Below are 16847 nucleotides of genomic sequence, written 5' to 3'. Positions count from 1 at the left end.
ATGTATAGAAAGGCTAGATGGCTTACCGGCGCTGAGAGCCAATGGGACCCGACGACGTCACACGGCGGCCATCTTAGGACAGGACCGCTCGTCCAGTTATAACATTAAAGTCTATTGTGCATGTAGTGCCTTTCCATGTCTATGGTTAGGACTCCCGAGTCTATTCTCGCGGGAACGCAAGTTCTTTTTCGCCGCTTAGGTATTGAAAACTCTCTGCTCTGCTTTGCTGATTCGATTCTTTTTTTCACATTGTACTATATTTAACAGTATCAAAGTGACACAAATCAGAAGCATTAGTTTGCAGTATCATACTGTATTCGTGTTACATATGTACTATATTCGTTTAAAGAAGCTGTCTTGTTATATTGTGTCAAAAAAGCGTGAAAATGTACATAACATAATGGTACGTTTTATTTTACCAACGCGAACGTTGTTTTATGTTGGGTGTTATTTTTTTATGTTTTCATCCAAGTGCTTTCTTTTGCACTATTGCATATAGGGTCGTTCAGTGCAAAAAAATGAATGTTGTCATTATGCTTACAATGAAGGATCGCTCGATTTTATCACCACTTGGCCTGGTAGGCGGTGCCGTAGTGCTCACACTCAATTAAACCTTAGAGATCTCTTGCTGACGGTGCGAATGTGAGGAAAACAAACTTATATTCTTGTCGCTCTATGATTGCGTCATCAGCTTGCGGAAACGGTGCATCGGCGGTTCCGTGCATGCTTGCTGCAGCGACAGTGAAAAGGTTTTGCTTGGATACCAGAGCGGGTTTTAACGTTTTTTCATCACTATGTCGTCTCTCCTGAAGGTCGACCGCGACCTGAAGAACAGGGTGAGTTTTCGATTCACCCGTCCGACTCCTTGGAGACACATCGGGCCTGGACCTCATACATCCACGGCCTGGACACAGAGCTCTACCCGTCCAATCGGGTTTCTGTTACTAGAATACCTGCACGTGGTTAACGTTAAAACCCTACAAGGATCACGTGGGCCACTGAAAACCGACGCATATGTTAGCGGCCTCGTACTTTGAGTTAAGGAGAAATTAAGTTATTAAATCAATGCGTTATTTGTCATCCAGATTACCGAGGGTTCATCGACATTCACAAAACTTGATTGATAATGGTTATTTTCAATAACTATAATTTGCAAAACGGCACGTTTTCTAGCCATATATCGTACAAATAACGTTGTATTACATAAGTACATTGTATCGCCATTTTTTATTTTCAGTTAATTACATTTATTTTATTTTTTTGTTTATCTGAACAATGCATTTAAAATCGTTTGACAATAATAAAATGTACCATGTACATATATCCACCGACTCTAGTTTAGAGTTTTCAGATAAAGACAATAGTTTGTGTTATTCCTTTAAACAGGTACTTATTATCCATTTATACATTGTAATAAAACTCATGATTCAATCTCCATGTATGTATCCATGATTTGAAAGGCAAGAAATGATTATTGATGAAACCAACAGCATTGCTATCCTATAGAATATTATATACACTTTTACTGTAACACATTCGTAGTAGGTTACAATGCATTTAATACAATGGTTTGAATTGGAGTAGAGTTGGGTTGAACCATCTCATCAAAGGATGACTGATGGTGTGAACTAAAGCAGCAAGTTTAATCCCATGGTTACTTTTAAAGAAAAAGGATGGTTGTAGTGTGTCTACGTGTGCCGTTGTACAAATGACCTCACTCCCTCCTGGGGCACACTAAAGCCCTACGTTTGACGTGGTCTCCTTTCTTCCACTAATGGCAATGTTGAGATGGATTCCAAAACATCAGATCTACATGCTGTTTATTGTCACCATTCCAACAGTGGACACCTACACAACGCTACCCACCAAACAGGGACACTGAAGGTGGTTTACATCGAGATATAGTCCAACTAGATTCAGTGTTCCAAAGGTTCTGCTCACCTCCACTCGCCATCAATCCTTCACACAATGCTATATCCCAAAAGGAATATAAACGAGTTCTAACTGTCCGTCAATCTGTTTACAGGTGGAAACATTCCGGGAGCAGATTAGCAGTGAGGTGAGTACATCTTCTCTGGTTCAGTCCATGCCCTCTGTTGGCGTGGTCAGCAGTAGCAGGTGTTCTCTCTCTCTCTCTTTGTGGCTGTAGGCCGAGCACCTGGTCGCCAGCTTTTTTCCTAAAAAGCTCCTGGAGTTGGATCAATTTCTCAAGGTGAGTGACGGAGTCCTTGTTTGACAATTGAAATGGAGTTGTAATTGTACAGATTCTGGTACGCCCAATCATGTAACTGGACTGGGCAGGTTAAAGAAAACACTGCAGCAAATGCTCTCTGGGTTGTTTTCATCTCAATACTGTACTGGGAGGTCAAACACTGTTTTTATCCATGCACTAGAGCCCGATGGGGTGTATTTTACCGTGTGAAACGGGATTACTCGTGTATTAAAAACTCATTTCTATGCACATTTGTATGTAAAAGGGTGCCCCTACACATCTTAGACCACAATGTCTGCAGTTCAAATATTTATCATCTCTCCCCCTCATTTCCTGTCTTGTTTGTACTATCTCAAAGAAAGGTGTAAAAAAAAAAAGGCGCTTAAAATGCATATAATTGTAATCTTTTGTAAAATGTCAACCTCTCCCATGTGGTCTGTATCCAGGAGCCTATTCTCAACGTGAAAGACCTGAAAGAGATTCATTCAGAGATTAAGTTCACAGTCCCAGAGCCGATTCTCTTCACCAACAGCCACGATGCCGTGGACGTGGTGAGTGTGCACTACGTTCAAAGTAGTCATGTAGCTGGGTGACCCACTTGGTAGTGATGGTCAAATGAAAAAAGATGCTACTTGGTTGCATTATGGGGGCGAGGTTTCCAAAACAAGTTGGACAATGTCTTCAGTGAAAACTTTGTCTGAAGCCCAATATTTCTGACAATGAAAGCGCGTCTAAAACTAAACCAAAAGTAGCACGACTAGTTGATTCTCAACACACGGATACTTGCAGGCCAAACAGATTCTGGATCCATATGCTGTAGGTACTAGGATAAGAAACCAAATGTGGGAAAATTTGCGCGACGACAAAAGAGCATAAAACCAGTTTGAAAAGGTGCCACCTGTAGATGTCAATGACTATGATTTTATAAGGTGCTGTCCATCCAAAGTGATGGCAGGTGAGGCATCAACATAAAGAATACTGGGGGGATCCTCGTGGATCCTGACACTGAGTTGGCCACCGTGTTCCTACACTCCCCTGAAAGTACGGACTACCTCTAGAGGCTATTAGTGTTTTTTTTGTGTTGGCCATTATATTTCTCTTACACCGATCACATGGGCTAACTTTCCTCTACCGGAGCACAACAATCACAGCAAAAAGCAGTTTTTCTCTGTTCTGTGATCTTAAAGTTAATCCATTAACACTGATGAAACATTTAGCTTCCACCATGCTGTCATGTTACACAGTTACAAGTCATTTGAAGATGGATTTGGTTCCTGTTTCTATTACTTTTCATTATAGTCATTAACTTTGTATACAGTACCTAGAACATTTTTGGAAGGGAGGCTTGGTTGTTGATTAAATCCTGAAATGCCTCAAATCAGCCAATGGCATTATTCCATTTAATCAAGTCAAAACGACTTACTCTGTTGACGAATGAAAGCTCCCTGACAATCTTTTGTAGTTGTTGATACTTCTCTGTGTGGACAAAAGTGATGCTTCTAGCACACCTAACAATGACATGTCTTCATCTGTAGAATTCCAAGAAGAGAAAACTAGAAGACGGAGTTGCGGATGAGAGCTGGCAAGGTAAAAACTAAACACTGTTTTCTTTGTTCACCGTTGTATTATATACATTTTTTTTAACGTTTATTTTCCATGAATAAGTTGTATTGCCCAACTCTGGCAGTTTAACCACAGCTGCTTGAATTCATTTCAATGAAAACGTCAATTTAGCAGTGGTGCAATAAAAGCCTGTTCAGTCTGGCTTTGGAGGTCCCAGACTGGAACACCGTTGGTGTGCGTATGCACTAAATAGGAGTGAAGAGTATTCCGCTTTTTTGGAGACCCTAGATGAGGTCCTGATCCTGAAGACTCCTGCAGGGGTCTCCAGAGTCCTACTGGGAGATACTGTAGGTGGAGAGATTATATCTCCACCCTGGCCTGGGAACGCCTTGGGATCCACCAGTCAGAGCTGGTAGATGTGGGAAAGGGAAGTTTGGGGTCCCCTGCTGGAGCTGTTGCCCCCCACGGCCCCACGCTGGATAAGCTGATAAGTGAAGCGTGATTTGTAACTGCATGTTGTGTTTGGTTCCAGGTGGAACCAAAACCCTGACGGTGCCAGAGGGAATGTTGAAATGCAACACCAAGCTGGTGGACCTGATTGAACTAGTCAAACCTGAGATAAGGACATTGATTGAGAAGTGTAACACAGTAAGTGTGCCCCCAAACTCCCACATGCAGACGCTCGCTCATCGATTGGGCGGTTTAGAGGATGTCACTCTGCGTCATCAGCGCTACAGCCATTCTGCTTTGAATCGGTTTCTCTTGTCTGGTATCACCAAACAATAAACTATCATCGTACTTTTTCATACGCCACAACTGATCACCTGACCAAATGGCCGTACCTGTTTGGGCAGATGGGTTATGCGTCAGTGGGAAGCTTTTAACATGAAGCAGCAGCATGATCATTTTAAATGTAAAGCAAACAATGATACATTTGATTTTTATAAGGCTTTAAAGGCCCTTAAGCTGCTTAACATGAGAAAAAAATGAAGGACAGACACCGTAGTCGTTGTGGGTGCGTTCTATCTACTGGTCTGTATGCACGCTTGTGTTGGGTCGGAACTGACTTTTATTTCTTTTCGCTCTTTTACTTTGGGGGGGGGGGGGGGGGGAGCAAACACTGCCGTGTGAAATCTTTTAAGGAGATTTCTATCTATGCTACAGTATTAAGCCATTTGGCATCATCTCTGCTCTGTCAGGTGAAGATGTGGGTCCAGCTGCTCATCCCCAGAATAGAAGATGGAAATAACTTTGGAGTCTCCATACAGGTAAGTCCTCCCTAACTGCGTTATCCGTAAAAATATGTTGTACATAATGGAGGTGAAAATGTATCATTGCATGCATTGGTTGGTAAAATAAAGGCCAATTACTGAAGTTTAGTTTCATTCAGCTAAAACCAAATGTCCATAGATATTTCGTGGTGGGTTTAGGTTCTTAACTCGAGATTTCAGTCAACATATTGTTGTATTATAAATATGCATGTAACTTGTGACCTTCTGGGTCAAGAGGCTGGGCTGTTGTCCTGTCCAGAGTGAGCGTTGGTAATTAGTCAAGATTTCTTCAAAATCGAAGCGTTGTCGCGGCCTTTGTGAGTCCTGAACGAAGGTTCCACCTGAGAAGAATCCTGCACATGGAGATGGTCGCTTGTGGTCTCTTCAGTAAGGTGTCCAGGTCTGCAATAGCTGTTGCTCTCTAAATATTGACAATAAGTCGAAGTTATGGTCAGGCAATTTGAAAAAATAAGATTTACAATTGAGGGTATTTATTTTTAGACTCTGATTTGAACGCTCTTTGCTCATAAAATGAGAGGTCATTCTGAATTTTTGGGTCAAAACTGCTTCAACGACAGCCTTTTTTATTTAATGAATAGATGAATAAATATCATCTGATTTCATGTGTTTTTCCCCCTGCTTTAATCCTTGATGTCTTAAATGTTTACATTTTACTATGACAGTCTGAACACACATGTGCATTTCTCTTTGTTGACTTTCTTTTACTGGTTATCCCATTTTTAAAGTCAGATTGCAATGACTTGTGGGTATTTCCCTTGGGCTGAATCAGCATCCAATGCTGTCTGAGAGCCCTCGACCACTCAACGATTGCATGAGACTGCAGGTTGGGATTGGGCCAGGGAGTACATGCTGTTTCTGCAATTCCTATGTTGGCCTCTGGGGAGCAGCACTCACGTGCTCTGTCGGTTCGGTCTCATAACAGAGGAATGTGTCTGCAGTGGTTCCCAAACCTTTAAAGATATCAGAACATTGAAGGCCCCCCGCTTCCCTTTTCAATGAACTCAATTATAATATAAAGTTTATAAAATATTTATTCTTCAAAAAAATATTTTTACCTATTACCTCACTTTTCCTTTTGAGATTTTTTTCATCTGATTATGTTTCTTTTTTAATAGAATTCTTTTAATGGACATGAATCATGTCTAAGAGAAAGTGTGTGTGTGTGTGTGCGCTAGGTAGAACATACGTGGTTATGTGCAATCATGTGTTCCAGTTCAGATCTCTGTCCGAACCACATGGTCCGCCCTTTACATTCCAGGTTTGTCATACACAAATCCCTATGTGATGATGTACACAAACTAGTACAAGTTGATGAATAAAGTACACAGAGAGAAGATGGATATATGCAGGACCGACAGAAATCCAAACATGGTGCTGCAGTGAAATTAGGCAAGCACTCAACCTGTAAACACAGGAGCAGGAGCAGAAGCAGATGTTGAACCAGAGGGCCTCCGGTCACACACAGTGTGTCATTTCTCAACATAGTTGAAATGTATACTTATATTTATTTCTACTTGAGACTAGTCAAGAGATTATAATATTACATGGGAAGTTATCAATCCCAACATGGAGGAGACAAAACAGGAGATGTCATATGACCTGCTATTTCACACATAGCAATGATCTGATTACATGATTTACTTGTGACTTGTTTCTACAGTGTTAAACTATTAAGCATGAACTGCTGAATGACCAACTTTAGCGATCAGTGTCCAAACCCACAGAGACCTGACTCAATTGAATTAAATTCATTTTATTTTGTGTAGCCCAAAATCGCAAATCACAAGTCTGTACACATGCAACATCCTCTGTCCCGAAACCCTCACATCGGCACAGGAAAAACTCCCCAAAATATGAAAAAACCCTTACAAAAAATAAGTTCATAGTATGTATCTAAAAATGGAAATCGGAGGGAGAAGTCTTTATTTTTGTTTTATAAATAAAAAAGTGAGATGAACATGTATTTCCGGTAACTGCTTATGAATGAGTGATTAATGAAACGGGAAAAGTATCATTTTTAAGACGTTTGTGTCAACGTGTCACATTAAATCAGTGTTCATGTTCACCATGTCCCTTTGTCTCCCATGTGTCTGTAGGAAGAGACGGTGGCAGAACTGAGGACGGTGGAGTCCGAGGCCGCATCCTACTTGGACCAGATCTCCAGATATTACATCACGAGAGCCAAGCTCGTCTCCAAAATTGTCAAGTACCCTCACGTGGTGGGTGGACCGCATATCAGCGGCTCTGGTAAAAAAACAGCCTGGTGGTTTGGGTGTTTTAACAGTCAGTGTTTCTACTTGGCAGGAGGACTACAGGAGGACCATAACAGAGATTGATGAAAAGGAGTACATCAGTTTGAAAATCATTGTTTCAGAGCTCAGGAATCAATATGTGAGTTTGTCTAATTGAACCCTGTCAGTGAAACCAGGTCATTATGTCTTCCATTATCAAGTTATCAGTACTCCTATGTTAAATGATATATATTAACCAGAAAGTGTAAGTGTTATCCGTTGGTTGCAGTCAGATCACATTTATTATTAGCGTGCGTGTTTGTTTGGTTTAACGTTTATATATTTCTGCTCTTTGCTTCCAGGTGATTCTCCATGACATGATCCTGAAGAACATTGAGAAGATCAAGAAACCCAGGAACAGCAACGCTGAAGCTCTTTACTGACAACTCCTACAATACACGCACGCACGCACACACACACATAAACGCACACACATATGCATGTGTGTGCAACATCTGAGCTCAGTCAAACAATACTGACCAATGTTTTGAAGTACCTGATGGTTTTGGGGTTTTACAACCTTAAAACGATTCATGACGTGTCAAATACGATGCTGTGTGTAGACTGATGGTGTGCTGATATTCAGTATTGAAAAGTTTAAATAAAACGGTGCTCACTATTTAGTATGTGAAACCGTAGTGAGCTGTAAACATGATCCAATTTAAAGGAGGCCATAAGAATGCATGAGCAGGTCACATACACGTTCACACATCTCCATTTCTCTCTATTTTCGTCCTCAACAGTAATCAACGTGCTTTCCAATAGTCAACCTTTACTTTGGCCCTTCCACTCGCTCTGGAGTCTGGCCAGGGACTATAACCCTGTCACAACTCCCACCGGAGGATCTGTAGGTCCCTTCGTGGGATTCATCATCTGTTTTTTAAATGTTTTTTTAAATCCTTTTGGCTCCATGTCCCAAAGCCTCTACTCTGATAGGATGCAGAGCGCCTCCCTCCAGGCTTCAGATAACAGCTGTAGTTCTGTAGCTTTAGTGTTGTAGTTATTCTGACTTGCAGAAATTTGACTGTACAGTTTATAAAGACATAATGGAGGACTCGCGCTTCTTCATTTCTCCCCCTGTCCACTCGACTTTGTTTGACCCCCAAGCTTCAGGCTGGCAGAGAGCAGTGTGAGGTGGTGTTCTTCAATGGGAGTGAAATGGCTGGACCCAAACTCTATAATGTGCCTCTATGCATCTTTAGCAGGCTTGAATTGGAAACACATGTCTTGTCAAATGGTTTAATATTCCCAACTAGAGTCTCTGGTTTCTTCCCGTTTAATCTAGAGTCTACAGTTTCCACCGGATCTATTGTGATGTAACAATGTTTTGTATTTTGTTCACCTCATGGAAGCCTGGTGCGTTTTAAAGAAACCTTTTGCAACTTGATTGTGCAATGAAGATAACATGGTGAAGTTTAGGGACTGTCTTTAGTGCATGCAAATTGTGATTTGAGTTTTTAAGCGTACAAAGGGATAAAGGAACAGACCAGGTAACGGCTGCTGACATGTCCAAAAGTCTAGTTCAAAGTAATAGCTTTTGAAAGAATTGGAATGCAAAGCACATAGCCATCAGTGAAATGGACAGGCCTCTTGCTTTTAATTAGATTAAACTCTCGACATGTGCAATCTGGAGCGTCTCTGGTGTCCAGTGTCCCTATGCAGTAAACGCTGTCTAAAAAGAAAACAGACAACCCGTATAACACACAAGTGTCTCGTTGCAATTCAATGGCCACAGCGGGACATTTTGAACTGAGCCTGACCACCGAAGCCATCGCAAAATAAGCCATAAAAACACCGTGCGTACAACGCATGTTGTAAAAAAAGTCAATGTGAACAGCAATTGTACATTATCACTGAATAATGCACACCCCGTGACTCACTCTCAACCAATCAGAATGCTGCATTTCATCTAGCCGTGTTAAAATCAGCGATACACAACGTTTGGTGTCTTATACTATTTTGTGCTGAAAGGCAGCTATTTACTATTTATAATTTCGGTAACCGTATTATAAGAGCAATAAGGTACTCGAGGCAGCGCTTTATCTTCAATAATGTTAGTTTGAGCGTTGTGGCCCTTCGTACCTTATTGCTTAAATAAATAGAGCCTCTAGTAAAATAAATAAACCCCTATGTCTAATGTAAACACTGTAGTAGTCCTGCTTTTAGCATCGTACATGCTTACAGTCACATCTGTTTCTGTAAAACTGGACCAGCTACTAGAATTCTATAAAACCCACATAATGCGGTTCGCTCAGAATAATGGACGTGGCTACTTTTGTCCTGTAGTTTCATATGTGATGTTTAGGATGTACCTGTGCCGAGGCATTACTAGGTAATGTAACATAAAATTCATTCTTGGTGTTGGAATCCTAGTGGAGGGTTTAAGAGTGAACTCTCAAGACGTCTCTGTGTCTTTCATCACGCATTCGTATCTTTTTCTGAGACCCATGCATTAAACTTCTCGGGCAATAGCAGCCATTTCACCAGCACCTGCTTCTTGCCGCTGCAGATTTTTGCAGATTCCTTTTACTACTTACTTTTTATCTATTATTATTGTACTTTTATTTACTTATTACTGTTGTTTTTATTACCATGTATCTTTTATCCACTGTTCACTTTTCATGCCGCTGTCGTGAACGCAAAGCAAAGGACCAGACTTGAGACTTTAATCAAAGCAATATGACAATGTTTATTTGTGACAGGAGTATTCAGTCCTGCAGTCATACGTGCACGGACCTGTTTCAATCTGTCTAGTGTCACGACTACCTGGCTCACAGTAGCAGTGACATAGGGGAGACCACACAGTTGTTTAGTTAAATCAAATTATAATTTATTCAAACGTCATTTCCTACGACGAAATCATAACTTTCATTAATAAAGGTGTGTAATCAGTAAATGAGAAACCAAAAAGGTGTAGTGCGAATCTGCAAAGTGTAACCTAGGCGTCGTGAAAGAAAAAGCAAAGAACAGCAAGAAGTGCTGCTGCCATCCTGGACGACCGAGCAGCGACGCACAGCCCAGAGCCGAGTAGAGTCGAGAGGGGACGAGAGCGAGCGAGCCAGTGGTTCTCAACTTGTCTGGCTCCGGGACCCACCTTTACCCCTTAACGACAAGCCGTGACGCGTTCTAATTGCCGCGCTGACGGAAAACATGGACCGACGAGCCGGAAAAAAAACTCTGCTGCATTACAAAAAGTCCCTTCAAAATATTATATATTATTATACAATTAATTTTCCCATGCAAAGGCCCGCGACCCTCTACAAACGGGTCCGCGACCTACCAGTTGAGAAACACTGCCCTAGGCGATACTAAGATTTGCGCCCTCCCACCTACGGCCACTTTGACCCACTTCCATTCCATGTTATCATTCTGCTATACATTATAGGTACACTATGTTGTTTGTATTATATTGTACATTTATATTTGATAAATGTACTACAAGCAAATATGATGGTGAATATTTTAATTTTTAGTAACTTTGGCCAGACAGGGTTGGCCAGTCAGCAGGATCAATCGGTTCTTCCCTGATGGACTCATGGACATCAGAACTTGTTGTGGGGGAGAAAGTGTCTGCAGGCTGTAGTGCAGAATCAGGGCAAGTTATGTCTGTTGCTCCTTCACCTGAAGGCAAATACATACAATTGATGTTCATCTATTAATACAGATACATTATGACAATAGGCAATACAATGACTGATTTTTTCTCTTGGTCATATGTTGAGATTTATTACTGATCTTGTGAGTTATACGACAGGCAGTAATTGCATCTAAAAAAAAAATTCTTCTGTTAACAGGATCAGTAGTGTTTTAGAGTAAACAATTATTCAAAAATTTGAATTAGGTGTAAATAAATTATTGTTTTGTAAGTGTAAAGTCAAATAAAGATTATTAAATAGATTACCTGCTGCATGCTCTGTTTCACCGGCTGCTGTGCTAGGTGTGGTCCTACATGTCTCTTCACCTGCAGCTGTATTTAAGCACAGAGAATAACCACATCAGTGAAGTTCTTTAAAATGATGAAACGATCAAGAATGGGGTAGAAAGTCGTTTACAATGAATGGAAGGGTGAGGTCATATTTTGAGTGAATTCAACTATTACAGATGATTATAGCTTTATTAATACTACCACCAATAACTATAATAAATAAAAACTTAAAAAGGTTCAGAGAGAGGTGAACCTGGGGATCAGCTGAGCTTTGTTCAGGAGGTGAGTGTCTCTGCATTACCATAAATACAATCCAGACAACATATTGTGTGGAATGCATATATATACCAGATTGTACATTAAGAGAATACCATTTGTTAGTAATGATATTAATACATTTTATTGAAATAGCGCTTTACATGGTACTCAAAGACATTTTAAAGTAAAACCAGTACATATATAGCACAGATAAACAATAAAACCAACAAACAAACCAGGCATAATAAATGCAATTAAAAACAGTTACTATCGGGTAAAAAAAACTAATCTGAAGAGAATGCCTCGACATTAATGATTTGAGGCCTTTGTCATTTGGACAAGTAACGTTATCAGCGTTTCACTTGTCTATGAACAAAAGTCCGGGTACAGCTTAATCATTTTCATTTATTTGGGCACCTTTCCCTTTGACAACGCAGATGAGTTGTAATATTGTGCAAATAATATAGGTAACAATTAAGGTGTTTGTAAAAAGAAAGACAATTTCTGATATTTAAGTACCTAGCGTTAAATTAAACCGGTTTAAATTATGCGAATAATGGCTTGCTTGCTAGGAACGAAGCTGTTGACGCTGGCTAACGTTAGCTAACGTCACTTGGTCAGCGGACTTTCTGAACGTTCCTTTTGCACTTTGACTTGAACACGAACTTTAAACCTCTTGTGAAAGCAAACTGCTGAGAACGAAATCTTTGAGTTTTTGACTGCTGGACGGAATCTACTGGATACGAATATTGTTGGAGAAGTGAACGACTACATAACATCTTTTGTGGAGCACAGACGAGGCTGAAACAGGCCCTCAGGAGCGGCGGAGCACCGAGGACGACCACCTGCTGAAGGAAGTTGGCTGTGATTGGAACCTTCCGTGTTCAAGTAAGACAACGTTTTGATTCTTACATCCTTAGAAGGATCCCCAGGTTATACATGACTAAGACACATTGAGTTTAAAGGTGAAAGAAATAAGATTTGATGGACAAAGACACTCAGTCGAGGATTTCTCCGTGTAAAATGATTATTGGAGGGGCGGGATGTGTTACATCTCGCGGGACATCTCTGGGGCGTGTCAACAATTAGTGTAGATGTTTTAAAACACTGTTATTTTGGTTTGAGGGTAACAAATCGTCGAAGATTAACATTGGAATTTGTGAAAAAAGATGGCGCTGAGAACGCCATGGAACGCTGAAATAAATGTTTTTATTTGGAAACCACCGGGTCCATAGAGACGGTTGAGGTGTGACGTCACAACGTGAAGGTGTAGTCACGGTGGTTAAAACTTACTTATGAATGTATTATTATATGCTCCATACACTATTTCTCTTGATATTTAACATCGAAATGCACTCTGCTCGTGGTTGATGCATTTCATAAGAGTGAATAGAGCGATTTGTTAAGTAACCGTATAGGACTGCATGTGCGCGTGCTGCACCTCCCCCTCGCGCTGCGATGTGCAACTCATAGAATAAAGAGGTGATAAATTGAAGAAGGACTGGTATCAGGAAAACGCCCGATACCAGTTCTATATTTTACACTATATTTCACACTAGTCTGAATGTTAGATGTACTCTGTGTAGACTGTAATAAAGCTTCCTGACTGATTCTTAATGTACACACATGTAAATACATGCACATATTCATATATAGAATAAACAACTGACTCTATCTTCTTTCATATTTACACTGCCAAATCTTTCATTTTCTCATGAATGAAAAGAAAATGGTGTTGCAATATCAGACCAGGTCAGGGGTCAATTTAATAATATGACTGTCTGTTTGATTCGGTTTGATACCAGCAGCATGTGTAAGCCCTCCTTCAGTTTTTAACACTGAACCAAATGCAAACCGTTTTATTATCCTGCGTTTTCTTTTGTTAGTGTATTATTTATTGCATGACATCTACTTTGAATCCACTTTTAATGCAATATGTGATGTGAGAAATGACCATGATGTGCATCGGTGATCTGAGGGTTGTGTTGTTGTTTATTTACCCTCAGATGGCCCGACGGTGCAGCTACACCAGCGTCCAGATCCCGGACCCTAACCGGCCCGGGATCCTGCGGACCATCCTCAGGATCAGAGGACCAGCCTCCCTGATCGGCACCTCACCTGGGCCGTCTCCTCCCTCCTCTGGTACCTTCTCCTTTCCCTCTTCTTCAAGCTCCTCCTCTAATTCTTCTGGCTCCTCTTCTAGTTCTTCTAGCTCCTCCTCTAATTCTTCTGGCTCCTCTTCTAGTTCTTCTAGCTCCTCCTCTAATTCTTCTGGCTCCTCTTCTAGTTCTTCTAGCTCCTCCTCTAATTCTTCTGGCTCCTCTTCTAGTTCTCCCAGCTCCTCCTCTAATTCTTCTGGCTCCTCTTCTAGTTCTTCTAGCTCCTCCTCTAATTCTTCTGGCTCCTCTTCTAGTTCTCCTAGCTCCTCCTCTAATTCTTCTGGCTCCTCTTCTAGTTCTTCTAGCTCCTCCTCTAGTTCTTCTTCTAGCTCCTCCTCTAGTTCTTCTTCTCGCTCCTCCTCTAAATCTTTCCGTAGCATCCCCTCACTTTCCACCCATGGACAAGGTAAGTCTTTAAAGGTAAGTCCCCATGAACCATTATCTAAAAGGAGCTGTGCTAGAGTGGAGTGCGTATACCAGTTAAACAGCCGGTGGTTTAAAAGAGCCACTGGTACTCCAGACATTAAACCTTTGCCTAAGCCTCCTCAGGGACCCGGGGAACCATCGCAGGTAAGTCCCCCTAAGCCTCCTCAGGGACCCGGGGAACCATCACAGGTAAGTCCCCCTAAGCCTCCTCAGGGAGGAGGTAAGTCCTGGTGAGTATCGGCCGTTATGGGACCAGCCTGAGCCAGATTGGGTGGTAGATATGAGGGTTTATCTAGAGTGGAGAGACCAGTTTGACAGCTGGTGGTGCAATAGACGCACTGATGCTCCAGGTATTATTAGGAACCATAATCCAAATAAGAATGTTTATTCGTTTGAAAAGAATTTATCTGAGTTTGAAATTACTTACATGAAGTAAAATGATTTACATGTTTACATTCATTTTTAAGTTTCATCATGCTGTATTTTTTGTATTAAGTTGTATTTATTTGTATGTTTTTATTTGATAGTATTTCAGTAATAATACACTTTCAATCCTGGAAGACAGCTCCAGAAACCTGCTCAACCTCCAGCTTGGTCCAGATCCAGGCCTGACACCTCCATCCTTCAGTCTTCAAGAAGTCTGCAGTTCCTGAAACGCCATCTCTGGTCCGTGCCGTTGACCTGAAACTCACCTCCACTTGGCTTAACATCTACAATCTTCCGGTAAGCTGCAGGTGCCTCCTCCATCTGTATTTTACTTGCAGACGGCTTCAGTCTTAAAGTCCACCTCTAGGTTCTGGCAGTGAACTGCAGGAGCCTCCTCTGCCTGCATTTCACTGGCAGACACCTATAGGCCAAACCACCTACTCTTAGTCTCTGGCAGTACACTGCAGGTGCCCCCTCCACCTCGAGTGTGTGGTGGGCAGCTGCATTTTAGACCTCTACATACAGCCTCTTTTAGCAACTAAAATCCTCCATCCGTCAGCCCTCCAAAGCCACCTCCATCCCTGGCCTGCACATATCATCCTGGAAGTCAGCTTGTGAAACCTTCTCAACCCTTCTTCTTGTTCCAGCTCCTGGCCTGAGCCTTCAGCCGACACCTTCATCCTTCAGTCTTCAAGCAGTCTGCAGTCTTCCTAGACCGCCATCTCTGGTCCGTGCCGTTGACCTGAAAGCCACCGCCAAGAGATCGTCCCTTCTATGACCGTCGGTCAACCTGCTGGACTTCGCCTCACCACACTTCGGGCCCCCTGACACGCCTGTATCTCGTGGGTCAAGGATTCTGTGAAGGGCCCACTCCTGGAACCAGAAAGTCGTGGACTACTGGTGTTTTTCCGTTTTGTGGTTTTTGTTATCTGACTCAACAAAATAAACCTTTTTGTTTTACCCCAACTGATCTGGTCTGCGTCTTGGTCCTGTCTGAGGTAACCGTGACAGTTATGTCCCAGGAAGCTGTGGTGAAGGAGCTCAAATTATGTTTTTATTAAGTAGAGCCTTAATGTCTCTCACTGGTGCCTTTGGACCAGATAATATGTCCACCCAGTCAAACAGGTTGTTGAAGGTCAAGAAGCTACAGCTGTGTATTACTGTTCTACCTCTTCCTCGAAAGGCCTATACAGATTAACTCTGGGTTTGTTGTCATACAGTCATCGAATGTTTAGTTTGTTATATCTATAAGATGCTAAATATACTGTACATGTCAATGATTATACTTATAAATATATTCAAAAGTCAGAATTTATTCTTTCTACTGACGGATGTATAGCTAGAATTATCTTGGATTGGGAATCATTTCTTATTTTCTTAGATTCTTTCAATAAAACTGTTGGTAAACAAAACCACATCTCCCTTCTATGGATAAAATCTGTGTGCCTTAAAAATACTCAAAACAGTAACTCGAGTCTCTATTTCCAAGATGGAATTGGGTCAATGTTGATTAAGTTCTTGTACACCTTCATATGGTATATGTGGATGACAAATATTTCATTCATCAAAGATACAAAGATTAGCAGCTGCTTACTGTTTCTTTTTAGTCGAGTGAAAGCAACACCCTGCATGATCACTCAAAAGAGGACCAGTAGTGGAACAAACTGAGAACATTTAAGTAGTAATATTACAGTGAAGAAATACTACATGTAGAAAAAGTGCCTACAAAATTAAGAAAAAGTCATTTGTATTATGACTTGAATAACTATTAAATACAGTGGAGTAAGAAGTACAACATATTCCTTTGGATTGTAGTAGAGGTATAAAGTAGCAGGAACTATAAGTAACACTGTCTTGAAAGGACATATTGTGAATAGAGCGGAGTCTACTTTCACACAAAAAAAGAGAGTAGCCCGGGTGTGATTCATGGGGTTGTCAATAGACAATAGAGTCTTTGGAGGGACTATGGCCAAGGGACACAGAAATTGTGAAGCAACAAAATGCAGAAAACTCCTCATTTTCATTTCAAATGCTGTTTCACTTTATTCAGAACGTCTTGCTTCCTGTCTCTATAAATGGAGGAAAACTGTAAAACACCAAGACGGGAATCAGTGGACACTAGATGACCAGACAGGGAGGACAGTGTCCAACATGACTCAAAGCTTCAGGAAAACTTGCATTTCTATTATGTGACACAGTGTTTTGTAACTGGGTGAAGATTGATATGTGGTTAACCCCTGGGTAGGACAGGAGACAGTGAGTCTCAGGTCGATATGAAGCTGCATTAGGGGAGGA

At 41.3% G+C, this 16847-nt stretch overlaps 1 protein-coding gene across 2 annotated transcripts; it reads left to right on the top strand.

Annotated features, from left to right (window-relative positions):
- The first annotated feature begins 652 nt into the window (after window positions 1-652).
- On the top strand, window positions 653-9841 carry LOC119220304 (proteasome activator complex subunit 3-like). Of its 2 annotated transcripts, XM_037476209.2 has the most exons (10): window positions 668-836; window positions 2027-2059; window positions 2150-2212; window positions 2659-2763; window positions 3748-3799; window positions 4308-4423; window positions 4975-5043; window positions 7164-7286; window positions 7372-7458; window positions 7661-9841. In XM_037476209.2, the coding sequence occupies exons 1-10, from the start codon at window positions 795-797 to the stop codon at window positions 7739-7741; spliced, it is 771 nt and encodes a 256-aa protein (XP_037332106.1). In that variant the 5' UTR covers window positions 668-794; the 3' UTR covers window positions 7742-9841. The 2 variants fall into 2 exon arrangements, with proteins under 2 accessions (XP_062422110.1, XP_037332106.1); XM_062566126.1 differs by lacking the exon at window positions 7372-7458 and having other exon boundaries at window positions 653-836; window positions 7164-7314.
- Window positions 9842-16847: the final 7006 nt, after the last annotated feature.

This window comes from Pungitius pungitius, chromosome 12 (assembly GCF_949316345.1).
Source record: "Pungitius pungitius chromosome 12, fPunPun2.1, whole genome shotgun sequence".
Classification (NCBI taxonomy): Eukaryota; Metazoa; Chordata; class Actinopteri; order Perciformes; family Gasterosteidae; genus Pungitius; species Pungitius pungitius.
The sequence above is the reverse complement of the archived record's forward strand: the minus strand, read 5'-3'. Positions and strand labels throughout refer to the sequence as shown.